This window comes from Wyeomyia smithii, chromosome 2 (assembly GCF_029784165.1).
Source record: "Wyeomyia smithii strain HCP4-BCI-WySm-NY-G18 chromosome 2, ASM2978416v1, whole genome shotgun sequence".
Lineage (NCBI taxonomy): Eukaryota > Metazoa > Arthropoda > Insecta > Diptera > Culicidae > Wyeomyia > Wyeomyia smithii.
Genome location: NC_073695.1, coordinates 177,701,071 through 177,728,806, shown reverse-complemented (window position 1 = coordinate 177,728,806; position 27,736 = coordinate 177,701,071). Strand labels below are relative to the sequence as shown.

General features: G+C 42.7%; 2 protein-coding genes and 1 non-coding gene across 3 annotated transcripts in view; 1 reads left to right on the top strand and 2 right to left on the bottom strand.

The window, feature by feature from the left end:
* The window catches only part of LOC129721006 (uncharacterized), a 37,025-nt gene extending 9,674 nt beyond the window's left edge, over positions 1-27,351 (bottom strand). Inside the window, exon 1 of the mRNA XM_055673027.1 lies at positions 27,277-27,351. The gene's annotated coding sequence lies outside the window, so the exon portion shown is untranslated. The remainder of the gene's footprint in view (positions 1-27,276) is intronic.
* On the bottom strand, positions 7,054-12,991 carry LOC129720231 (uncharacterized). Its single transcript, XM_055671682.1, has 2 exons — positions 8,520-12,991; positions 7,054-8,431 (listed from the first exon to the last, which is right to left on the bottom strand). Exons 1-2 carry the CDS (start codon positions 12,989-12,991, stop codon positions 7,054-7,056), a joined length of 5,850 nt encoding a protein of 1,949 aa, XP_055527657.1.
* Trnae-cuc (transfer RNA glutamic acid (anticodon CUC)) lies at positions 13,451-13,522 on the top strand. The gene has a single exon. It is a non-coding gene; the product is annotated as a tRNA-Glu (tRNA).
* Positions 27,352-27,736: the final 385 nt, after the last annotated feature.

Here is a 27,736-nt window from a genome sequence, read left to right as displayed (position 1 = left end):
ACAAGGATCATACAATGGAACTGTAGAAGCTTGATCCCCAAATTGATAAATTTAAACTCCTGCTTCACGATAGCAAATGCGATATTTTCGCGCTATCTGAAACATGGTTGTCAACTGATACGACACTAGCCGTTCAAGACTTCAATATCATCCGTTTAGACCGGGGTAACTCTTATGGTGGAGTGCTCCTTGGTATCAAAAAATGTTACCCATTCTTCCGAATTCCTCTCCCAGCAATTGATGCAATAGAAATTGTTGCTTGCCATATAACAATTGCTGGGGAGGGCCTCACTGTCGCATCAGTCTACATTCCGCCTAGAGCGGTTATTAAGCGGTTGCAGCTGTCACGAATAACGGAACTGCTTCCGACTCCACGCCTCATCCTGGGAGATTTCAATTCTCACGGTACGGCGTGGGGCGCACCCAGGGATGATAGCCGCGCTGTTCTTATTGAAAGCTTTCTCGATGACTTCGATCTGACCTTATTCAACATACCTGGGTTGGCTACGAGAATTGCAAGGCCTCCAATACGAGAGAGCACATTAGACTTGTCGATGTGTTCCTCCTTAATGGCTTTGGACTGCAAATGGGAGATTATTCAAGATCCTCACGGTAGCGACCATTTGCCAATCAGTATTTCGATTATGAGCAGGCTCCATTCTGCTACCACAGTCGAAGTAGAGTATGATCTTACCCGGAATATTGATCGGGAAAAATTCTCGAACACAATATCCCAGGGTCTCGAAACAACGGATGAGCTTTCTCCATCCGACGAATACAACTTCTTTGCAACATTAGTGCTAGATAGCGCGTTGCAATCTCAGAAGAGACCTGCCCCTGAGAGCAAGTTGAAAATTCGTCCCAACAAGCGATGGTGGGACAGAGAATGCACCGAGATGGAAAAAAGCTCTAAAAGCATCATACATAGCATTCAGGGATGGTGGTTCAATTGAGCTTTATGATCAGTTTAGGGGGCTAGAAATAAAACAGTCTAAGCTACACAAACTGAAAAAAAAGATCATACTGGCAAAGTTTCATAAGCACGTTACCCAGAGATGCTTCTATGAGCTATCTCTGGAATACGGCTCGAAAAATGCGCAATAGGTCCGACAGTAATGAGGCTAATGAATACTCTGAACGTTGGATCTATGATTTCGCGAAAAAGGTATGCCCAGACGCTGTCCCATCACAGCAAAAATTCTGCGATACAACGGCTATTGAAGAACCAGAATTTACCATGTTGGAGTTTTCAATTGCCCTCGCGTCTTGCAAGAACAAGGCTCCAGGACCGGACAGGATCAAATTTAATTTGATGGAAAACCTGCCGAGCTCGGCCAAGCTACGATTTCTTAAAATGTTTAATAAGCTTATCAGGAACGATATGATTCCGGAAGCTTGAAGACAGGTTAAGATTATCGCAATCAAAAAGCTAGACAAACCTGCCGCAGATCACCGCTCGTACAGGCCGATTGCGATGCTCTCATGCATACGCAAATTGCTTGAAAAAATGATCCTGCGTAAACTTGAAAACTAGGCAGAAACAACTAACCAACTTTCAGAGACCCAGTTCGGCTTTCGTAGGGGCAAGGGCCCTAACGATTGCCTGGCATTGCTAGCCACAGAAGCGGGAATGGCTCTTGGCAGCAAACAACAAATGACCTAGGTTTTCCTGGATATCACAGGCGCATTTGATTCAGTTTCAATCGAAATTCTTTCCGAGAAACTGCACCAAAGAGGATTCTCCCCTATATTGACAAACTTTTTGATCAACCTGCTGTCTGAAAAGCATTTACCTTTCAACCACGGTTCTTCAACAATAACACGAACAAGCTACATGGGTCTCCCCCAAGGCTCTTGTCTGAGTCCGCTGTTGTACAACTTCTACATCAGTGACATCGACACATGCTTGACGGACGGCTGCACAATGCGCCAGTTAGCTGACGACTGTGTGGTATCAGTCACAGCGACTCTAGCTGTAGACACGAAAAACACCCTGCAAAATACGCTAGATAATCTGACCGGTTGGGCCAGTTGTCTTGGAATCGAGTTCTCGCTTGAAAAAACGAAGATGGTAGTCTTTTCGAAAAAGCGACCACCACCTCGCTTCGAGCTAGTTCTGTCCGGAAGACCCATCACTCAGTCACCCAGCTTCAAGTATCTAGGAGTATGGTATGACTCTAAGTGCACATGGGAAAAACATGTCAATTACCTGAAGCAAAGATGCCAACCGAGAATCAATTTTCTTCGGATGGTAACAGGAGCCACATGCCCAAGTAACACACAAAGCATGTTAGAAAATAGATTACAACGAAAGTAGTCATATAAGTGTACTACAAGCGCAATTAAAAACTTGTGTTATTATATCGTGTTTTAAGTTGTTTTTCATCAGTAATACAACCGCATTTCGAAAACAAGCTCATTTTTTCTGGTTTTGGAGATGTTTTTAATAACATGAGTTCAAGAATAACAATCACTATCACTTGGTCTTTTCGTTAGACATTGCACCATCTAATAACAACATTACGTACCTGTAAAATGCTATGATCAAATTAATGTGATCAACTTGATCAAATTAATATTTAAATTTTTTTAACGATATCTATATTTATTCGAAGCGGGTCAAAACGTGCCATCAAAAGATAAACAAAACGCTTGCAGTGTAACCAATATCACTTCAGTTTTTTGTTATTGTATATCCAACAACGTTTTCTAGTTTTGTTAGATTTCATATCCAGATAACGTTGAAACTATGCGAAAACAATTTTAATATTCAAGCAAAAGAAACAACTCTTTTTGAAAGGTTGAAAATCATTTTTTGTCATCAATTTATAACCAATTAAAACTGCTACTGATAGAAGCTATTGTCGATCTAGTTGCACTGCGCCGTCACAACACATTTGCGCATGCGCTGGTTAACAGTTGTCATAGCAACAGATTTGCGCATTGCCGTATTAGTACTCGAGATGTATTTTGCCACTTAATTCTATCAAGTTGGCTTGCTCTCATGCTATTATCGGTACTTGTTCTATTAGCCTTCATGTTTTGTGCTTTTTTGGTGATAGAGATGTCATGGAATAGGTAACGTCAACTATTTTATACCAACGTGTGTTACTTGGGTGGGGAGCTCATCCACAGGATTTGATACGACTCTACCAAACCACTATTCTGCCCGTAATAGAATACGGCAGCATATGCTTCAGAGGAGTCGCAGCCTCACACATGCTGAAGCTAGAGAGGATACAATACCGTTGTTTGCGTATCGCTCTAGGCTGCATGCAATCGACACATACCATGTCTCTAGAGGTCATTGCGGGAGTACTACCACTCAAAGAGAGGCTATATGAGTTGGCTCTTCGTTTCCTCATCAGATCGGAGATAGCAAATCCAATGATAATCGAGAACTATACGAAATGTTTGGAAGATGTTCAAAAACCCTGTATGTCAGTATACCATCAGTTTTTGACTATGGAGATAAACCCTTCGGATGTTGCTCCATACCGTGAGATTTCACCATCGCTCAACAATTCTTCTGTTGTATTCGATTTGAAGATGAAACAAGAAATCCACAGTTGTGCCATCAATATTTTCGGCAAAATTCGGCCATCTCCCAGAACAGAACTCCTTTTTCACGGACGGATCTGTGATGGATGGACAATCCGGATATGGCATTTTAAACACAGATCATCACATATCCCGCAAACTGGCACAGCCCTGCTCCATATACGTAGCTGAATTAGCTGCAATACACAATTCGCTGCGAATTATCGAGCTCAAGACACCAGGTAATTATTTCATCTTCTCGGACAACCTCAGTTCTATCGAAGCTCTCCGATCGATTAAACCGGTCAAGCACCCGTCCTATTTCCTTCCGGAAATTAGACGCATATTAGAAGTGCTGGTTGATCGGTCTCTCATTATCTGCTTTGTGAAGGTCCCCTCTCATTGCTCAATCCCAGGCAATGAAGAAGCTGATTTATTAGCGAAAAGGGGGTGCCATAGAAGGAGATATATTTGATTGACCGATCACCTATACCGAGTATTTTCACCTGCCTCGTCAACAGGCCCTGGCAAACTGGCAGGAAAAATGGGATAAAGACGATCTTGGGCGATGGATGCATTCGATTTCGCCCAAAGTGTCTACAAAAGCTTGGTTCAAAGGGTTAGATTAAACTCGAGATTTCATTCGAGTTATTTCGCGCCTAATGTCCAATCATTATGTTGCAAACGCACACCTTTATCGAATAAACTTAGTCGATAGTAATCTGTGCGAATGTGGAGGGCACGAAGATATGGATCATATAGTCTTCGTATGCCCCAAGTACCACAGAGCAAGGACCAAGCTTATTGATTCTCTCCGGAAACAGAAAGTGACGTTTACAATGCAAGTACGGGATGCGCTTGCTAGCCGCAACCCCGCGCTTGTAATATTTATGACTTTTTAAGAGATATCAAGTATCGAATTTGATTATCTCCTTGCTATTTCTTCTTATTTTTACAACACAACCTCCATCAAAAAGTTTCACACTAATTCTGTTCTTTTTCTTCTTTCTTTTATTGATCTTTTTAGAGACACATGAATCATCGCTTCTTTCTGAGAGACATGATCCATCGAACATAGATATAAGTTTTGATTTCTAAGAGATAAGTAACCATTACACCTCAACGAATAGTATTAAGAATTGATATTTACCCATACAGAGAAGAATAATGTTATTGTTAGCCGTAGGTTTAAATGACATGTATTTTTAAATTGTATTTATAAAAGAGAAAAGATGAGAGGGTTTTTATGCCTGTTTGAGGAGGAGCAGTCGGGATACAGACTCTACTCAAGCTGGCTTTTCCCTACTCCAAAAGATATTCGGCCCCGTTATGCTTTGCGGTTGGGCCTCAATAAATATTAGAGTATTAAAAAAAAAACGCAATCAATCGTACAAACAAACGCTGCATAATGTAAATAGTACGAAAAATCAGTAAGCTTACGTAATAACATATACATTATACGAAATCAAAAATAACAGAACACAAAAATTTCGTTCAAGTAAATGCTCGTGCTCCCGTTTTTTTTTTTGTTCGTTGTTATCCACGTTCGTATGAAAGTACATTCGTGAATTGTACAAATTATGCTTAAAGTTGCAATTCTATTCGATAACTTGCAGTACGAATGTTCTATACATCCAGCAAAAGTTTACAAAATGTGCGTGCAGAGAATAATGAAAAAATATTTTCAGTGTGTAGACGGAAGCTACAGGACTATTAAAGAATATTTATGGAGAAATCGGTTATGCAGCACATTTCATTACTGAACAGTTCAAGAATGAAAACACATTGCCAGAAACTTAACCGTGAATCTTATTTCGGCCTCAAGCACGTTGTATGAAATCGTTACACCAAGCCGCCAGCATACGCTGTTAATAAAACCATACTAAAATGATATATTTGCGAGATATATGGGCAGCCCGGAGTCATCACAAAGCATTGCGTCGCGTCGGAAGGTGAGCTGTTCAGTGTTGACGAAAACATAACGTCAGTGAACAGTCGTTATAGGCATAATTGTAATGATCCGTCGGATTTACTGTTTGTATAAGACAACTATGCGTTGTCTTATGTCTAGTGCTCAAACCAGTGTTTTGAAAATGACTGCAAGACAATGACAACAAATTTTCAACTGATCCGGCTCTCATTGTATTGCACAGCTCTCTCTGCTCCCCACACGTTCGATAAACAGTCCGACAGCAACTGACGACAGCACACATGCAACTCCATACGGGCTGTTATTTTTCATCTCCTTATGTCTGTTGGTATTTCCAAGCTGTCGCAAATGACAGCCTATAATCTTCCGACATCCTTCAACACGAATCCGAGCGGGATGTCAGGTGATTATGATTCACGACAGTAAGGTCGATGAAGGAATGAAAGAGAGATGGTGCGAAACACGTTTTTTCTTACGTGAGGAACAACATCAACAATGGAAGCGGTTTGCTTTGTATTCAATGTGCCACCAGCCTGTGAAAACGGAGAAACGAAAAAATGCAAGTCGATGAAAGCCGCAGCGGATCAGCAGGCTGTCAACAGCAACAGGACATCCTCAAAATGAGCAAACTAGGCTGTCATGTCCGAACGAACAAAACACATGCGCAAGAATGAGCTGTCGTACGCAACACAAGACAGTTTCTTTGCCTTGTGTAAGCTGTAACTGTATGTGAGCTCTCATGAATAGCTCATGCATGAGGCTGTTAGAATGAAAAGAGAGAAAAGTCGTCAGTATAGTGTCGCTCTCCAGTCATTTTCCTAAGCTTGGCTCAAACAGTCGTGCTGAAAGTGTTGCGGTTCTACATACACATATGTAGGCGAATAATCAATCAGACGTATGCCGAAAATAGAATTCCATGTGGACTGGAAATATGATTTTCAGGCCGGAATTGCCCGCCAAACTCTCACGTGTTTGCATAACTATTTTTCGCATTTGAAAACATTTTATATGTACCCAAAAGCACCAGACTATTTAAAACCTAAATGAATCCACCTAGTGGTCAGACTCGGCCTATCTCATTCAAACTTATTATATGTAAAAATAAATTTACTGTTGGGTTTCACGTTTTCGGCCAAGACAAGTAAAAACAGTTTCGAACAGCAGTTTCACTTTAAACAGCTTCAACTAGAATTTGTTTTATTTAATCGGTGAATTGTAACAAATAAATTTAGCTTACAAATCTAGTTTTTCCTTGCATGCGATTTCCCCAACCTTAAACTGCCTGAATTATTACCAACGACTGTAATTAAAATACAATTAGGTATCGGTATCACTTCTCGCATCTTTATTCGCTTACTGCAACACTATCTTTCACTTCCAACTGATCTATCTTTCCGAACTTCACTTTTACTATCAAATTTTCTACTAATCTCCCGTAAATTCTATCTTTAACCACGCCAGAATCTCTTTTTACCTTCCTGCTTTTACAGTATCTGTTTGTTTACAATTTTTCTATGCTTCTATGCTCCAACACTTTTCTTTCTGTCATTTCTACGCCTTAACCCACTGACATTTCTTGGTATTCAAGCATGCAGCGACGCGGCTGAAACATAACCAGTGTGGCCAGAACATTCCCCGGCCCGTAACCCTGTCCCGGGAGTGCTATCCGGCTCAGAGTTACCTTCTTGAATCTCCATCACTGCTAGTTTCGCTGTCGCTCGCTTGAACCTTCCGCTTTTTGTTCGCACCCATGCCTGTCGAACCCGTCCGTCACCTGACACGATGGGTTCCTCCACCACTCCTCGAATCCAGCACTTTCGGCTGTTACCTTCCACGACGTACACCAAATCTCCAGATTTCAACGGTCTAGTCTCGCCGAACCATTTTGTCCTCTGATTTAGCGAGGGAACATACTCCATTATCCATCTCTCCCACATCACGTTGTCTAACTGCTGTGAACGCTGAAACGCGTCCCGAAGTGCTTTTGCTGTGTGTACAACTGGTGAACCTGCGCAAGGCTGGTTCGGTGAGGTACCCCTCAAAAAGTGGTTCGGGGTGAGTGCTTCAGCTTTCTCTGTCTGCTGTGAAACGTAGGTGAGCGGACGAGAATTTATTATGTCCTCCGCCTCGACAATAGTTGTTTGCAGAATCTCATCCGTTACACGCCTACCGTCGTCAAGAGCCGTCAGCATCTCCTTCACTAAACGTACAAGACGCTCCCATACGCCTCCCATATGGGGTGTTGCTGGCGGATTAAACGTCCACTTTGTCCGAGCGTTTGTAATTTGATCGGCGCAGTCGTCTCCTATTCCCCGAACAACTTCTAGCACTTCTTTGCTAGCTCCTCGCAGATTGGTTCCGTTATCGGAAAAGAATTCGCACGGCCAACCACGACGACCCACGAACCGATATACTGCCATTAGGCACGACTGAGTAGTCAACCCGTGTGCCACTTCCAAATGCACCGCGCGTGTTACCAGACAGGTAAACAGCGCGATCCACCGTTTCTCTGTTCGGCGCCCAACAGTAACATCAAACGGTCCCAAATAATCGACTCCAACGAAGCTGAACGGACGAAGGTTTGGCGTGAGTCTCTGTACCGGCAGCGGAGCCATACGCGGAACTTGAGGCCGACTACGATGCACCTTGCACCAAACGCATGAAGACGATACCTTTCGAACCACCGCATCCACGTGTGGAATGTAATACAATTGCCTCAGCTCGTTTTTCACCGCCTGGCGGTATCCATGTCCACTCCTCTCGTGATAATGTTGAACAATCAACCACGTAATTCTATGATTGTTCGGCAGAATCGCTGGAAAACGTAAAACAAACGGAAGAAAGTCTGCTCGCTCAACTCGTCCCTCCATGCGGATCAAGCCACTCTCATCGAGCAACGGAGTCAGTTTGTACAACGGACTAGACCTTTCGATGGTTATCCACTGATCAGTCGGACGATCCCTGTTTCGTTTCAGTACCGTCAGTTCATCTATAAAGTTTTCCACCTGCGCCATTTTCAACAAAAATAGTTCCGCTTGTTGGTACTCGCTTTGCTGAAGCGGCCGCCTGATCGACGCGCCTTTTCTTAACTTCAGTGCCTTCGCCTGCTTGTTCGTTGCACGCAGCCGGCAACCCGGCAACATTTCTTTTACAATTCGATACGAAACGAAGTACGCACGCCATAGTTCGTACTAACACCGTCCATTTAGAGAAGCGGCCAGGATCCACGAGAACATCCGATCCTTTCACCTCATGCAGCAATAGATGGATTCTCAGTTCCTCTGTCGTGTTTGCCGGCGGCAGTTCTCTTTTCGGCCACCCTTCTTCACTTTGGTACAAAAACGCTGGTCCGCGAACCCACGAACTGTTAGGATGCATATCCGGATCCTTGCCCCACTTCGTAAGCTGGTCTGCAACGTTAACTCTGGTCGGTACCCAGCGCCAATCGGTTAACCTCGTCAGAGTAAGAATCTCGCCAATCCGGAACCCCACGAACTGTCTGTACCTTCGCTGATCGGATCGAATCCACGATAGCACTACGCTCGCGTCGATCCAGTAAACAATTTTTCCAATAACGATGTTGTGGTTCTCGAGCACAGCCCGCGACAACCGTGCTCCCAAAACAGCAGCCAGAAGCTCTAGTCGTGGGATCGAGATCTGCTTCAATGGTGCCACCTTAGATCGACTCATGACCAACGCACACCTTACTTCTCCTTGCACAATCGCCCTGAAATACGCTACACACCCGTACGCTGTCTCGCTAGCATCAACGAATACGTGCAACTGCAGATTCGTTATTTCGTTAGACTTTGCACCTCCAAAATAACTCCTTGGCAGCTTGAACGACCCAACGTTTCGCATCATCTGTATCCAGCGCAGCCATTTCTGGAACGATACTTCATCGATCCTAGCATCCCATTCACAGCCATTTCTCCAAAGATCCTGGACCAACATTTTTCCACATACGGTAATCGGTGTGAGGAATCCCATGGGATCAAATTGAGCCATCACAAAGCTGAGAACCGCCCGCTTCGTCGCATGTTCCACGCCATTGAGGATTTTGAGGAAATCCGTCTTTGAAGCGGTAGCGAAACAAAAACTATCATCCACCGGTTCCCAAACGATCTCTAGAACACGCTCGTACTCCGTGCCTTTGTCTCGACTGAAATGCACTGCTGTGTCTGCACTACGTTCGCCGATTCTCTGCAGAAACTCCTCCGAGTTCGACACCCAGTTTCGTAAGTGAAATCCTCCCTTCGAGTGAATATATTGCACTTGCCTTGCCCGTTCGACTGCCTCCTCGACGGTATCTACACTGTCGTAGTAGTCATCCACGTAGTGCTTCTCTATTATAGCTACCGCTGCTTCCGGGAACTCTTTTTCGAACTGTTTCGCATTTAGATTTTTAACGAACTGCGCTGAACATGGCGAACACGTTGCACCGAAAGTTGCCACGTCCATCACATATACTTGCGGTGCTCCAGTTGAGTCACTGCCAAACATGAAACGCAGCGCTTGCTTATTTTCAGTCCGGATTTTTAACTGGTGATACATCTCCTGGATGTCCCCTCCGAAAGCCACTGGACCTTGTCGGAACCCGCAAACGACTTTGGGAAGTGGTACCAGCATATCCGGTCCCTTCAGTAACGCTGAGTTCAGCGAAACACCTCCAACTGACGCAGCTGCATCCCAAACCAGGCGTACTTTACCAGGTTTCCGCGGATTTATCACCACGTTCATCGGTAGGTACCACACCGTCGAGCTAGGAGTTTCTACGATCTCTTCTGCAGTTATTTTATGAGCGTAACCCTTCTTTTGGTAGTCCACAATCTGCTGGCAGACGTTCTGTTTCAACGCTGGATCCTTCTCCAGTTTTCGTTCGAGTGCCCTCATTCTCCGCACAGCCATCGGATAGCTGTCAGGAAACCATCGCTCATCTTTTCGCCACAGTAACCCTGTTTCGAAACGATCGCCCACCCTCCTCGTTGTCGTTTCGAGAATTTCTCGAGCACGTTTCTCGTCGACCGGTTCCGGCGCGGTGAACGGTGTAACCGCTGTCTCATCCATCTCATATTGTTTCCAAATAAGGTCGTGCAGCTCTTGGTTGCTCACTCGTGCCACTGAATGCAGATTCAGATATGTGTGGACACTGGTCTTACGTTTTTCCAACCCATAAATCGTCCAGCCGAGCCTCGACCGTACTGCGATAGGTTCACTTGGTCTACCGATGCGCGACTCCAATGGCGCGAATAGATATAGGTTGTCTAAACCTATAAGAATCTTGGGCAGCTCCGACGGATAATCCTTATTTGGTACCTCAGCCAAATGCTGATACCGTTTCGCCCCTTCCGCAAGCCGTACGTTTTGCTTTGGCAACTGCAACTCCGAAACCGTCCTAGTATTGAACAACGGGAACTTCTCCTTCGAGCCTTTCGCGGATATCATTATTTCCACCCTCCTGGACCTGTTCTCGTAACGGTTGATGTTGCCCGTCCAAGTGACGATCAGGGGCTCTAGCATACCCTCCGCTCTCAACTGCTTGGCTACCGAATCATCCACCAACGTAGTTGACGAGCCTTCGTCAAGAAACGCCAACGTATCAAACTGCCGACTTCCGTAGTAAAGAGTTATCTGCATCATCCGAAAGATCACCGCATTATCAGCATTCTTCATCGCATTACATTCCGCCTTCTGCAACTGAACCGATTCTTCGACTCGATGCAACAGTGGATGATGGTTGCGCTGACAATTCCGAATCGTGCACCGAGACTTCGACACACATCGCCCATTAGCGTGTTTATTAAGGCATAGCCCACATAGCTTCTGCCTCTCAATTTCCCTCAGCCGCTCCCCCACATTCATTCGTCTGAACCTTTCGCATGACTTGATCAGATGATCTGGCCGTTTACAGATCCAACATACCTTTCCTACTATGTCATTCTTATAACCGTCATTACGCTCCTCTGAATCGTGCATGTGCACAAACTCCTTCATCTTTGGATTACCTCTACTAGACCGCGCATGATCGTTCACCGACAGCATGGCAAACTCCGTAACCTCGGACACGTCAGACACGACCTCGTTCGTAAAGTTCGTGAACATACGAAGTGGACTGTCTACCTTGTTCCGCTTATACCGGACCCAATCCAGCTTGTAACTTGGCGGCAGCTTATCGACTAACTCCGATACCAGCATCGGGTTGTTAAGGTGTTCAATCAAGCGAGCAGCCTCGAGATGATCGCACAGCTGCTTTACAGTAATCCCGAAGTTGATAAATGTTTCCAAGCGATCCGCTCTCGGTGCCGGTGCATTCCTTACCTTCGCCAACAGGGTCTTGAGCAGCTTCTCTGGTTTCCCAAAAAGGTTCCTAAGATCTTGGATCACATCCGGTACAGAATCCGGTATCACTAGCCGACTCCTTACAGCTTCAAGCGCGTCTCCCATCAAACAATCCTGCAATCTCTTCAAATTTTCCAAATTCGAGAATCCGCAAGCCGTCGTCGTGTACTCGAAACTGCTTATAAAAAGCGGCCACACTTCCGGTTCTCCCCTGAACTTTGGCAGATTATGAGATACCGCTTTTCGAGCAGCCAACTGGTCTCTCGAAATCCTGTTAACACAGCGCCCCGGCCCATTTTCGACTGCCTTACTGCGCACACTGTCGTAAACGCTGTTTTTAGGCTCCTCGAAAACGTCACTGTCAATGCTCTCTGCATCTCCGCTGTCCTCAATTTCGCCACCTCCGATTCCGGATGTATTCAATCGCTGCGTCTCCGTTTCACTTCGTCGTGATTCGCCTTTCGGTATAGCACCGCGATAGTCTTTTGCTACCGATCCCGCACCAAATTTTCTTTGCTCTTGCAACCAATCGTTTACCTTCGACTTCGATTTTGCATCCAGAGCACCTTCGTTTTTTCTCCCAACCGCGTCCTCTTGCTTTTTCAAAGCGTTGACTCGCTGAATACTACATTCTAACTGCTTCCGAATCGTATCCCGCCTTTTAACGAAATTTCGTTCGGCAGCCAGTTGGCATTCCAACATTTTTTGCTCGTGCTCTAACTGCTGCTCTTCCATTTCTCGTTGGAATTGAAGCTCCTGTTCGCGCATTTCCCGTTCTTGCTGCATTTGTTCTTCGTAAAAAGCCTTCTTTCTAGCGAGCTGTATCTTCCGGACCTCAATCTGCTTCGCAAAATCCTGCCTCATTCGCTGTTCCTCTTCCGACTGCTGCTCAGTCGAACCTATGACGAAACCAGCCCCTTGCTCGGATCCTGCATCGCTCTTCGAGCCAGATTTCTTAGCACGCTTCTTACCTGCCTCCGGTACCTTCAACGGTTGATCAGCAGATCTATCGCATCGCGGACAGTACCAATCCGTATTGGCTACCTCCTGATCCACACCTGCGCAAGAAAAATGTGCCCATTTTCTGCACTCCGGACATTGGACCCAGTCGATATCGACAGATTCATCCTCCGTTTTCCGGCAAAACAGACACCTCTCGTCTTTGGAAAGTGATGAGCGCATTCTCACAGGTTATGTTCTCCGAAGTAGATTTTTGAAGTTTTTTGGGTTTCACGTTTTCGGCCAAGACAAGTAAAAACAGTTTCGAACAGCAGTTTCACTTTAAACAGCTTCAACTAGAATTAGTTTTATTTAATCGGTGAATTGTAACAAATAAATTTAGCTTACAAATCTAGTTTTTCCTTGCATGCGATTTCCCCAACCTTAAACTGCCTGAATTATTACCAACGACTGTAATTAAAATACAATTAGGTATCGGTATCACTTCTCGCATCTTTATTCGCTTACTGCAACACTATCTTTCACTTCCAACTGATCTATCTTTCCGAACTTCACTTTTACTATCAAATTTTCTACTAATCTCCCGTAAATTCTATCTTTAACCACGCCAGAATCTCTTTTTACCTTCCTGCTTTTACAGTATCTGTTTGTTTACAATTTTTCTATGCTTCTATTTAAGGTTCCCATATTGTCTAGTGGTTAGGATATCCGGCTCTCACCCGGAAGGCCCGGGTTCGATTCCCGGTATGGGAACCAGGCGATCGTTTCGAAACAGGGTTACTGTGGCGAAAAGATGAGCGATGGTTTCCTGACAGCTATCCGATGGCTGTGCGGAGAATGAGGGCACTCGAACGAAAACTGGAGAAGGATCCAGCGTTGAAACAGAACGTCTGCCAGCAGATTGTGGACTACCAAAAGAAGGGCTACGCTCATAAAATAACTGCAGAAGAGATCGTAGAAACTCCTAGCTCGACGGTGTGGTACCTACCGATGAACGTGGTGATAAATCCGCGGAAACCTGGTAAAGTACGCCTGGTTTGGGATGCAGCTGCGTCAGTAGGAGGAATTTCGCAACTGGACCTCGGTGGTTAAGATTGTTTTCCCGTTGGCAATGCTTATGATCGATACATCAACCAGTCAGTATTATCTAGTCATATATTTAATTAATATGGTGGGCATGCTGTTCACCGGAGTGCTGCTTATCATAGAAGCATAGAAAAATTGTAAACAAACAGATACTGTAAAAGCAGGAAGGTAAAAAGAGATTCTGGCGTGGTTAAAGATAGAATTTACGGGAGATTAGTAGAAAATTTGATAGTAAAAGTGAAGTTCGGAAAGATAGATCAGTTGGAAGTGAAAAATAGTGTTGCAGTAAGCGAATAAAGATGCGAGAAGTGATACCGATACCTAATTGTATTTTAATTACAGTCGTTGGTAATAATTCAGGCAGTTTAAGGTTGGGGAAATCGCATGCAAGGAAAAACTAGATTTGTAAACTAAATTTATTTGTTACAATTCACCGATTAAATAAAACTAATTCTAGTTGAAGCTGTTTAAAGTGAAACTGCTGTTCGAAACTGTTTTTACTTGTCTTGGCCGAAAACGTGAAACCCAACATTTACATAAATGCTTAAATACAATAAAGGTATAATCACTCTTTGGGTTCTAAAATATTGATGTTGTAATTAAGGTTTAAATTAATTTATTTGACACGGCACGATACATTTTCTGTTTTACTGAGCCAAGTACAATTCGTATTAATTCTACGTTAGCAGGGAAAAGAGGGAAGCCTTTTCTTTATTCTCGCGGCCGACTACGAGCTAGTGGGGATTAAAGGTGAGAGGAGGGGAGATACAATTTTGACTCAAAACTATTTTGGAACTTTGTTTTTCAACTGGTAGAGCAATTGTATTCTTGTTTGTTGTGGGTTCAAAATATTTGTGTAAGCATAGATGCGGGCTCTTCGTTTCCGTGTCTTCAGCATAGCATATTTGTATCCTTAATCTGACAAATAGACAAAGAAAATTTTAAATTTTGATGTCAGCGTTTTTCAGAAAGCAGTATAGCTGTGTCATGTACTGGAGATCACCGCTTCCCAGAATGTCTCTAACGGGTACGTTCGGTTGTTTTCCTCGGGCCCGAAGGGAATCTATAAGCTCGGACCTAACACCACAGTATTCGGTACACGACCAAACAACATGCTCGATGTCATGGTAGCCATCGCCACAAACGCAGTGATTACTGTCTACAAGCCCTATACGAAAGAGATGCGTGTTTAACGTGTAGTGATTGGACATAAGTCGGGACATCACGCGAATGAAGTCCCGACCGACATCCAACCCCTTGAACCATGCTGTCGTCGATACCTTAGGAAAAATGGAATGTAGCCACCGTCCCAGTTCATCTGAGTTCCATGATGATTGCCAACTGTTGAGTGTTCTCTGACGCAAAATGCTATAAAATTCATCATAAGCAATTGGTCTTTCATAAAAATCGCCATCAATAGCACCCACCTTAGCAAAAGAGTCAGCCTTTTCATTACCCGAAATCGAGCAATGAGAAGGGACCCACGCTAAGGTAACCCGGTAATTTTTATCTGTTAAAGCACTTGAAAACCGCCGTATTTTTCCCAGGAAATACGGGGTGTGCTTCACAGGCTTCATCGATCGCAGAGCCTCAATGGCACTGAGACTATCTGTGAAGATGAAGTAGTGGTCTGTGGGTAGGGTTTCGATGATTCCAAGAGAGTACTGAATAGCAGCAAGTTCTGCGACGTACACGGAAGCAGGAGCATCGAGTTTGTAGGAGGCGGTAAAATTTTCGTGGAAAACACCGAAGCCAGTGGACTTATCTAGATTAGATCCGTCAGTGTAAAACCTTTTATCATAACTAACATGTTTAAACTTATTCGAAAAAATCTTAGGGATCTCTTGGGGTCGCAATTGATCCGGGATACCAGAAATGTCTTGTTTCATGGTGGTGTCGAAGAATATAGCATTATTAGAAGTATCTAAAAGTGCGACATTGGAGGAATCGTATGAAGAAGGAATAATATCTTGAGCCATATAGTCAAAATATAAAGTCATAAATCTGGATTGAGATTGAAGGTCGACCAACCTCTCGAAATTTTCAATTACTAATGGGTTCATAACTGTGCATCGAATTAGCAACCGGTAAGAGAGATTCCAAAAACGATGTTTCAACGGAAGAATACCCGCTTACACTTCAAGACTCATCGTATGGGTCGACTGCATGCAACCCAAGGCAATACGCAAACCAGACTTCCCGTGCACGCGCTTTTTTTTCAGGCGACGAGAGAAATCTTTCTCTCGCTCGTAGAATTTCCATGCATGTGCGACGAGACGAGACACGTCACATGCAATTTGCAGGTTGCTCTTTCGCTTCTCTTTCGGTTCGGATTGCGATGCGCAAGGCGATGTTTCATCGCACTACGAACTGAGCGAGACGCCCGTACTGTACATACTTGATACAGCTCGTGCGCTACAGCTCGTGAGACTTTCTCGTGTACACAGACTTCCTGTACACGCGCTGAAACGACGAGAGGTTTCTTTTCTTTTTTTTTCTTCGGTAAGAGACTGCGGCGCACCACACGTTGTCTTATCGCTTTACGAACTGAGCGAGACGCCCGTACTGTACCTTAGTGAAACTGTATATTAGAGAAATGACAAAGCACTCACCGTTGAGGAAACTGTCAACATCAAAACGGGCGAGCTGTATAATTTTGCATTGCCGTTATCCGTTTTGATGTTGACAGTTGCCTTAACGGTGAGTGTCTCTGCGTCTCTCTGGTGTATAGGCTGCCTACCGTACCTACATACGATATATGCCGTCAGACCCTTCTGAAGGTGTATTAATCGGAAGAATTCATAAAACTATATTACTACGATCAGATTATCACGAACCTTCAGAACCTGATTTGCAATAGCTATACACTAAGGTCGCTTTTACGCGGTTTTTTTACGTGGGTTCCGGAATTTACGCGGTATTTTTTTTTCTTGCGGATTTCGGTTCCTCTTCACTCGGATTGCAGAATTTACGCGGGTTTTTTTTCGCGGATTCCGGAATTTACGCGGTTTTTTACGCGGCATGTATCCCCCGCATAAAAAGCGACTTTAGTGTACTCAATTCGAAAATTCTATCCAACATCAACATGTACTAGAAAATATGAACAATTTCAATGGTTTTACTATTTTTAACTCCCGAAAAACTTATGTTGTAATTTCAAACCACATTTTTTATCCTTAGAACTACAAAACAGAATTCTATCATAATATAGTCAATGACATCTAAACCGACGAAAGGAACACTTCTGTTAACCAACGTAACACTCTGCATCCGGTGCATTTTCGTACCGTTAGCATAATAAGTATAGTAACAAAACGTTCTTATTTCATGTTAACAAAAGTCGGATGAATTAATCATAGAGTTTTGAATTGATAAATGAATGAACTAGGTTATATCATTGATAATTCTAACGGTGTTTTGATGCATGCTGCTATAACACCGTAAATGAAAAAAACATAAAATGCCCTGCCTGTTTCCTTCTGCGCAAAATCAATTTCCTTCTCGCACCATTAGCACAAAGCAACATGCGAGGCAAGCTCGCGAGACGAGCTCACGAGAATTTGCACGCAAGCTGTCTCAAGTACGCGACGCCCATGCACCGCACTCGTTAAGTTGAGAGACGAGATATCTTCGTGTACGTCGCAATAAAAATTCCCATGCGACGAGACATGGCTCGTACGAATGGTAAGTTTTCTCGCTCGCACGCTGCACACAGCACGAAGCGACTGAATGAGAAACGAGACTTGTAGCGCAAAGCACACTGTCTCTTCTTTGTGCGAGCGAGATTTCAGGAAGTCTGACGCAAACAACGATATTGTATTCTCTCTAATTTTATAATGTGTGTGTTCGCGGCGGAGCGAAAGCAGAAACAGCCGTACTCAAGAACTGACAATATCGTTGTTTGGTAAAGCCTTAGAAGGTCTCCTGGGTGGGCTCCCCACCAGGTTCCGGTAATCGTACGAAGAAAATTAATCCTCTGTTGGCATTTTCGTGTCAGATACCTAATATGACAAGCCCAGGTGCATTTAGAGTCGAACCAGACCCCGAGATATTTAGCGACTAAAACCTGAGAGATCGTTTAACCCGTTAGTAGGAGCTGCAGCTGAGCTGGGTTATGCTTCCTAGAAAAAACGACCAACTCAGTTTTCTCCGGAGAGAATTCGATACCCAGCTTAAGAGCCCATTCAGACAAATTGTCTAAGGTATCTTGCAATGGTCCTTGCAGATCGCTAGCCTTACCACCAGTAATGGATACAACGCTATCGTCTGCAAGTTGCCTTAGCGTGCATGAATTTGCAAGACATTCATCGATGTCATCGACGTAAAAATTATATAAGAGAGGACTTAAACATGAGCCCTGGGGAAGGCCCATGTAACTAATTCGGGAAGTTGTCGAATCGCCATGTGAGAAATACATATGCTTTTCTGACAACAAATTGAGCAAAAAGTTATTCAGATTTAGTGAAAGTCCCTGCGAATGAAGTTTCGCGCTTAAAACTTCTACAGAGACAGAGTCAAAAGCCCCCTTAATATCCAAGAACGCAGAAGCCATTTGCTCTTTTCGAGCAAATGCGAGTTGAATTTCAGTAGAAAGCAACGCCAGGCAATCGTTCGTCCCTTTGCCCCGGCGAAAGCCAAATTGAGTATCTGAAAGTAAACCGTTTGTTTCGACCCATTTGTCTAACCGTAAGAGGATCATTTTCTCCATTAATTTCCGGAGGCAAGAGAGCATCGCAATCGGCCTATATGAATTGTGATCAGAGGCAGGTTTCCCGGGTTTCCGAATAGCAATGACTTTTACCTCCCTCCAGTCATGCGGAACAATATTTAGCTCAAGAAACTCGTTGAACAAGTCCAACAAGCGTCTTTTTGCAGAGTCGGGTAGATTCTTCAACAGGTTGAATTTTATTCTATCTAACCCTGGAGCCTTATTGTTGCACGACAGGAGAGCCATTGAAAATTCCAACATCGAAAATGGAGGCTCTTCCGTAGTTACTATAAACGCGTCGCGAAAGGTTTTCTGTTCCGGTACAGAATCCGGACAGACCTTTTTGGCAAAATCGAGTATCCAGCGATCTGAATACTCCTCACTCTCATTCGAAACGTCACGGTTCCGCATGCGCCTGGCGGTATCCCAAAGAGTGCTCATCGCTGTTTCCCTCGACAACGCGTTTACGAACCGCCGCCAGTACCCGCGTTTTTTCGCCTTTACTAAGCTCTTCATCTGCCAGTGCCTCGTACTTTCGTAGTAGGTTGACAGTGCCGTACTCCCGGTAGTCCTTATACGCCGCGGACCTTCGCGCGTACAGCTCAGAGCACTCTTTGTCCCACCATTTGTTGGGAGGGCGTTGTCTAATCGTTACCCCGGGTATCGGTTTCGTCTGAGCTTGCGTCGCGGCGTCGATTATCAAGCCAGCTAAGAACGCGTATTCTCCCTCCGGAGGAAGTTCCTCGTGAGTCTCGATAGATTCCGCTGTAATAGACTCATAACGCTTCCAATCAATATTACGTGTAAGGTCGTAGGAAATATTGATTGGGTTCGGGGGAGTTGAACCATTAGCAATTGATATAACGATTGGAAGATGATCACTACCGTGGGGATCGTTGATTACTTTCCACTGGCAATCTAACGCAAGTGATGTCGAGCAGAGGGATAGGTCAAGCACGCTTTCACGTGCTGGAGGATTCGGTACACGTGTCGCTTCCCCAGTATTCAAAAGTGTCATATTGAAGTCGTCGATCAAGTTACAAATTAAAGAAGATCGGTTGTCGTCGTACAGCGACCCCCATAGCGAACAGTGAGAGTTAAAATCTCCCAAAATCAAAAAAGGTGCGGGAAGCAATTCTGCTATATCAAGGAGTTGCTTCTGTTCAATCCGCGCGGATGGGGGAATATATAACGAAACAAGGCAAAGGTCTTTTCCATTCATATTCGTTTGAATGGCAACAACTTCAATATTCGAGATCGAGGGGAGGTCGATTCTGAAAAAAGAATAGCACTTTTTGATCCCTAAAAGTACCCCTCCACCGTGTGAGTCTCGATCTCGACGAATGATGTTAAAATCGTGGAAATTAAGTTGGTCATTTGAATTGAGAAAGGTTTCACAAAGCGCGAACGCATCACAATTGTATGTGTTTATCAAATGTGAAAATAAATCAAATTTGGGGATGATACTTCTGCAGTTCCACTGTAACACAGTGACAAAATTCCTAACCTCTTTCAACGTATTAGTCATCGAAAGATACGATAGCTGAAATGAGGGGCCAAGTTGCTGTGAGTTGCTTCAAAAAGGTTTTCACTGTTGGGAGAAGGGCAAGAAGAATGTTTTGAAGGGGATCTGGTATGTTGAATGTTTTAAATATCCAGTCCACAATATCAGAGAATTTTATGAACCCTGTTTCTTTAATGTCTTCTGATCGAGAAATGGGTGCACGAGGGGTTTTTGGTGCCCCAGGAAGCGGTGGGTACTCCTGGTTTGATTTGAAATTAAAACCGGGGGGTACTTGCTTCGGTTTTTCTTCACCGCTTCCTTTTTGTGTTGTCTTATTGGTCATTCCGCTAGGGGTTATCTTACGACCTTTACGAGAAAGATTAGGAGAGTTGAGCATTCTCCTCTTCCTAGATCCCTCTGGCAAGGCATAGGAACACCCTTCGACGGGATCGTCAGATGTACCCTCATCGGTTGGCAAAAAGGAAAAGATGTTTCCTGTCGAGAGTGGCTCAGCCCTTTTAAGCATTTCTGCAAAAGAGCGCTTTGATCGTTCCTTAAGGGAACGCTTAATTTTTTCCTCGCGCTTTTTGTACGCGGGACATGCCGGAAGGTCATGCCGAGTTCCCTCGCAATAAAGACACTTTTCAGTATCCCCACTGCAAGCGTTCTCAGCATGATTGCCTCCGCACTTGCTACAGCGTGCCTTGTTGCAGCAGTAGGTGGCTGTGTGACCTAACTACTTACAGTTTTGGCAATGCATGACCCGCGGTACGAACAGGCGTACAGGTAGACGAACCCTGTCCAAGCGGACGTAGTTCGGCAGCGCGGATCCGGCGAATGTTACTCGGAAGGAATCCGAAGGGAGGAATTTCTTCTTCCCTTCTTCGATGGATACTGAATGCAATTGCTTGCAATCCAGTATCTTTACACTTTGCATCAAGGGGTTTTTAAAACAGCCAACTCCATGACGCAAAATGTCATCGACAGTGAGATTCCCCTCGGTAACCACACCGTCGATTTCTACATCCTTGGCAGGGATGTACACGCGATACTCTCTCGTGAAGAGCTCGTAGCCAGCAATTTCGTTTGCTTGCTTCAAGCTTCTCACGACAACTCGCAGTTTGTTCGGCCTCACCTTCGTAATCTCGGTTACGGCCGAAAAATGTTTTGCCAGGTCTTTGCCAATTTGAATAATATTCAATGGCTTCTTTATGGGCCGGAAAAAAACAACGTAGGGACCGCCAGCGGCATCTGGGTAAGCTTTTACCCGTACTTCCGGTACTCTTGGTACAGGACTTGGCAAAGGGGAGGGCACAGGGGAAGGTAGGGGTGAGCTGATGGGAGAAATTTCAATTTCTTCCCCGTTTGTTTCCACCTCCAGGAAAAGTTGCACCTGCATGTCGTCCATTTTGCGGGAGCGTTACGCTCTACCGCACACAAACGATAAATATTCGAATATGGGGGGGGGGGTTCAAGTAGTTGATGTTAAATTTTAATAACAATTTTTCAATCTACAATGGATCAAATAAAAAAAAGACAGTAATACTAATTCTAATAACAATAGTAATAATAATAATAATAATAATTATAGTAATAATATTATTAATAACAATAATAATATCAATAATAATATTATAACATAGTAATAATATTGATAATAATAGTAAAAATTCTAAAGGTAATACGTCACCGAACGTCTAAGTCACGACCTCACGGCTGATAGTAGAATTAATCGAGCGTCTCCGCAGAACAAACAATGACGATCCAGCTTCGTGTTGAGACGCAGTGGCCGTGTCCTACACGCGACCTTGTAGATGCCACTTGTAGTTGACTTCCACTCGCTCGATCGTATGGTGGTCCGTGCTGCTAGCGGGGTAACAGCGGTGCGGGAGAATTATTCTTGCTGATATATCAGCTGCGTATCGAATCACTGGCGGGGTAGCCTGCCCCTACCAGTGTGCAGATGTTTCTGCCGATATATAACAGGCTATTGTTATCGCGCAGCACAAGAACTAATCGACAAAAAAACACCCGTACGATAACTCGTGTATTGTTATTTTGCGAACTCAAACGGAGATAAACAATTTGCGTCTAATCGAGACGAAAGCAAAACAACGAATGATTGATGTTGTAATTGAAGTATTAAATATGAAATTTGACGTAATGTTAGTGCTTCAGAAATAGCGAAATAAAATAAATTACTCTTAACTTCGAACAATTTAGTCACGAGCGATACCAGGAACGTTCGATACCACAAGTACGATACCACATTTTAATCATGTTGAGGCCATATATATTGAACAAAGCAGATATAGTTTTGAATAGGCTTTGAATTTCTTTTCTTTCTAAAATTTTTGAACCACATGACTCGTTTGTATGACACTAGTTATGTTCAAATAAGTCGTGTAATACTTGAGATAATAAACTTTCGTTGTTCAACAATTTAATACATAACGGTTGCTTAAGTCCGATTAAAATCAAATGAAAAGGAAACGTATAGGGTATCCAAACTTTAAAACCACGTGTTCAATCATAATTCATCAGTTAACCCTTAACTAGCCCGTTCATCTGATATAAATATTGTTCAAATCGGTTGTGTAGTTTCTGAGATAATGAAGTTTCGTGACTTTCAAATTTCGATACATTACAGACGAAGTTACAGTCCGATGACAGCAAAATTCAATAGGGTGTTATGAGGCAGCTAGACCTTTCATTTTACACTAATTTTGTGGAAATCGGTTCAATCATCTCTGAGAAAAGTGAGTGAGTTCAAGTAGTCTTCTGAATATGTTACACACACATACACACACATACATACACACACAAACATACACACACATACAGAAAATGCTTAGCTCGTCGAACGGAGTCGTGTCATATACGACATTCGGCCATTTTGAGCACTTTTATACCTTTAGTTCTTGCAGTGATTGCTATAACTTTCTAGGAGAAAGGCAAAAAGCTTGACAGTCAAAACAATGACTAACATTCAAGTAGCTTCATTGTTTCTGATCGGTAATTCAGGAAAACTTTTGTGGCGGCTGCCTAATACGCCGAAAATAGGTCTTTTATCCTACATTTTGGTCTTTGAAGGGCGCTTCGATCTAGTAGAATTCGTCGCTGCCCCAAATTGACCATCTACAGTATCCTGTATCAGAACGGTAGTCTTTTACGGCCATCAGATATGGAATATGTTTGTGGACCAATGCATCCTTGCGGTCTTCGAGCGGAAGGTATTGCGTACAATTTCGGAAAACAAAACGTGGAGAAGGCGAATAAACCATGAACAGAGGCTGTTTTGGGAAGGACGGTTTCTAGTATTATAGATTGGTTCAAAATACGTCTAACTGAGAAGGGAGTACAAGCGCGTAGTTCGAACCCTCAACCAGAAACCGAATGCATCCGTCAGAGATGGGGCAAAATAACTATATTTGAGCAAGACTAACGCGCTAGATACCAAAACTAGAGCTGGATTACAATCTTAAAGATTCAAAAAGTCTGAAGCCTTGACGAGAAGCAAACTACGATCGCAAAAAATCGTGTCCGAAAGTCCGGAATACGACCTAAAAGCTGATAACCCCACAATAATATGGCCGTTATGGTAAAGCGGACTTCAAACAAATTCCAGGGAACCGGTATTTCACTTGATACTCCAGTGAACCTCCGAACACACAAAGCAAAGCCTTGGTGCTTCATTACGATTCGGATCTCGACCTTCTGTTCATTTTTACACAGACTTCGCAGCCAATAGTGTACAGGACAAATGCGATCGATCCTACTGACACTAACAGTTTTTCCCGAGTTGAGATCCGAACCTGCGACGACTGGCTTGTTAGACCAGCATCGTACCTTGAGACCGTCTGAAAGACCATCCGAACACAGAGAATGTCCAAATTTACCACGAAATTTGACGAAGCGAAGTACGCCTTTCGTTGTCTTGAGCACCAAGAATGGACAGGTGTGTTTGGAAAGGTGTCTCCAACAGCGGTTTCTTCCTCTTCTGGTAGCTCACAACGGTCCAATGATTATGGCCGGATTTGGCACCAGGCGATGGAGTGGTATGAGACAAATGTTGTCATTTTCAGGCTGAGGGTTATTAACCCCCAAGGAGCAGCACTCAATCGATAAACATTGGGCTATTATGAAGGAGCGTCCTCTGAAACATCCCAGAGTAGTGAAGACAGTTGACGAAATGAAAAAAAAACATAAGCAAATATGCAGAAAATTATCGTTTCCGAGGTCGTGCAGAATCTTATGACCGAAGTTGAGATAGAGATAGAGATAGAGATAGAGATAGAGATAGAGATAGAGATAGAGATAGAGATAGAGATAGAGATAGAGATAGAGATAGAGATAGAGATAGAGATAGAGATAGAGATAGAGATAGAGATAGAGATAGAGATAGAGATAGAGATAGAGATAGAGATAGAGATAGGGATAGAGATAGAGATAGAGATAGAGAGAGAGATAGAGATAGAGATAGAGATTGCTTTCCTTAATTACTCAAAAACGGTCACGGATATCTTGATGTCGACTTCGTTTCCATCACGTTTTTCGTTTTAGGCCAAAGGGAATCATATATCCGTTTACAAAAAAAAATCACAATTTTTGGTGTAAATACTGAAAATTTTAAATGTTGAATTTTGGTCTCTAGATTGACCACTATCATATTCAAACGAAGTTCAAACATTTTAAAACGGTTTTCTTCGTTATATTTGCAACTCGAAAAAATCTTATTTTTAGCGATCCCATGCAAATTTGAAACGCATCCATTGTGTAAAATAAGACCTTACTGTACTCTGAATAATCCAAAACTCACATGACTAGTTTAAAAGCTATTATGTTTCTAGGAAAATTTTTGTTATACATATGACCTGATGAGACCGTCAACTTCCTTAAAAAAATTAAATTATTTTCGTGGAAATATCTCAGTCGATTAAATCTTGATCCGAGTACATATTACAAATAATTTTCACTGAGCCACTAATTGGTACCATTTACAGCCCAGCAATAGTTCATAAGTTCTGGTTGCAGTCAGAGTAAAAATTAGGCAGTTCCAAAGCAACAAAGAAAACATAAAACCATGCAGTTAAACAAAGAAAAAATCTATCTTAAAACAAATATCATATCATATTTCCAGTTCGCTTATTTTTCGCTCTCCCTACTTCACATACTGTCTGCTTAATGAACTCAAATCGAAACTTGCAAAAGAAATAAAAGTGATACGAACTTCCCATTCTTTCTCCCCTTATGTCACCAATTGGATACAGAAATAAAATTGATGTTTACACCACTCATAATGGCACAGATCGTGATTATCAGTTTTCCTCGTTTCTTACTGAACCATTAAGAGATGTCACAGTTGATAACATAGCCATTGATGAGGCTTTACCTTCCTTTAATATGATGCTTGTATCGAATGGTGTGAGCCCAGGTGGGTTACCGCCAGTATTTGTAAAATCAGTTATAGAGGAACTACCACAACCTCTGTTGTGGTTGTTCGATTCTTTTTTAGAATGCTACTCAATCACACCTATCTGAAAGTAGTCATTTATTATCCCAATTGTTGGTAAAAAATCAGATGTTGAAAACTATGATGGAGATGCTATAATATTATGCATTTCCAGAAAAACAAACACGAATAGTAAGGTTCAAAAGCAGTTTTTCATTATTAGTGAAAGTGACATTCGGTGCCCCACAAGCTTCTCATGGAGGTTACGGTTCAGCTTATTTGTTAACGGTGTAAACTGCCCATAATTCAAAAATTGACTAATATGCCATTTTCATCAAAATCGAGAAAACAGTTTCTCGTGATGGTAAACAGCCTAAACAAGGTCCCTACGGAAGCCGATTGTCAAAAAATGCATTTGGGAAGGCAGCAAATGTGAAAAAATTTTGGCTAATATCCAAAATAATTGAGAAGTTGGCTAATATCCAATATGTCTCTACGTGTGGCATGTTCATGACCCAGTGTATTATTACTGTACTTTGTTTCGTCTAACTTCCGAAAGTGTGTTGTAGCCTTGTGGTTATTGGTGACAGATAAGCGATCGTAAGGCCCTCACATCAAATTTTACTTTTTATGAAGAATATATGATGTAACAAGAATTGATTTGTTGTGCTGCGAAACCCAATGATCAAAACGTGTGACTGTTTCCATCTGTCATAAATCTTTACATTCTTGAAAATGCTATTTAGCTCTTTGGTTAGAAGCAATATTAAAGAGAAGATTCAGATTTCATTTTGGATTTGATGAGAAAAAATAGGAAAGTGGATTGTGAGATTATTATGAATGATAATATTTTTGTTATATTGTTACATTGTTGCACAAAACAATTGCCTACGTCCTTTTCGTCCTCACTTGTGCTTCCGTATTGTTTTATTAAATTTGAAACCGTTTTCATCACCAACGAACACAATATAATTCACATCGTATGGATATTAGCCAAATTGCCCACCGGTTTGTCAACTGACCTTTCGTTTATAATTGAAAAAACGGCTACTGTGCTAAAAATACGTGGCGGATGGAATTTTCCGGCAGATTTCTCTGTTTCAACTCAACGGCAATCGATGCCTATGGCATATTAGCCAATTTTTGAATTATGGGCAGTAGAGAATATTTTGAATGTGCTCAATATTTGCAGACGACATTACACTGGGGTCGCTTTTTACGCGGGTTGTTTTCATGCGTTTTTTTAAACGGGATATTTTTACAATAACGCGAATTATTTTAATTCGTTTCGAAAAATTATTTGTACTCAGTATCAAATAAGTTTAGTATAAGTATATCAAATCTAATCCCTAAAATGCAGTACAACCAACCGCGTAAAAAGCGACCCCAGTGTATACTTTTACTTCGTATATGCACGTAAAAATTCTGATCTTGAAGTATTTCAAAGTGAAGTTGATAATATGCACACACACGGTGCATGAAAAGCCCATTGAAAACGTAATTCCATCTCTTTCATCAGGAAACATATCATAAGACATAAAATCATTGACTATAGACATGAAAACAGTTTGGTTAGATATCTATAAATTACAGTCGACTTCAAATTGACCTTCTATAGAAATATTATTAGTTTTAGAATTAATCAGATAGAGTTAGAGACTCAGAATATTTTCAAAAGCTTCGTAACCTATAAATTAAATTCAATATTTACGTTTATTATTGGATTAACTAAAGAAGTATGGAACTGAAATGCTTACGTGAAAACACAGTTCCTAGCAAGTACATTACTCACTACACTCTCTTTAATATGCCATGCTCTTGTAGAGACAAACCGAACCAGCTGACTATCGAACAATTTACAGCTTTACCAGTCAAACCCTCTAATCGCGTGCTACGCTTGTTATATTAACGATAGATCAAATGGTATGATCTCTCCGGTATTACCAATTTGCATCGTGTGTGAATGGGACCAAACTGCAAATTTATACTTATGTGTCGTCCGAACGTAACAACAAATCACAATGCAGCGCACAAGTCATTGCAAGCATCACATGGTAAACTTCCGACTTGAAACGGTAGCCATGTTAACCAGCAGCAGCGACGTTTTGACGTAATGGCTCGGCTGAACAAAGGTCAGTCGGCGCAATTGTCAGTTTAGTAGCGCGACTTGATCGATAAGTATGCAAAATGCAAATTTCCTACCGTCTAGCAATTATC

Coding starts and splice junctions, on each gene's coding strand:
- LOC129720231 (XM_055671682.1), bottom strand. CDS start 12,991: ATGCGCTCATCACTTTCCAAAGACGAGAGGTGTCTGTTTTGCCGGAAA. Junction 8,432..8,519: donor CAGGCGGCCGCTTCAGCAAA/GCGAGTACCAAC, acceptor GAAACGAAACAG/GGATCGTCCGACTGATCAGT.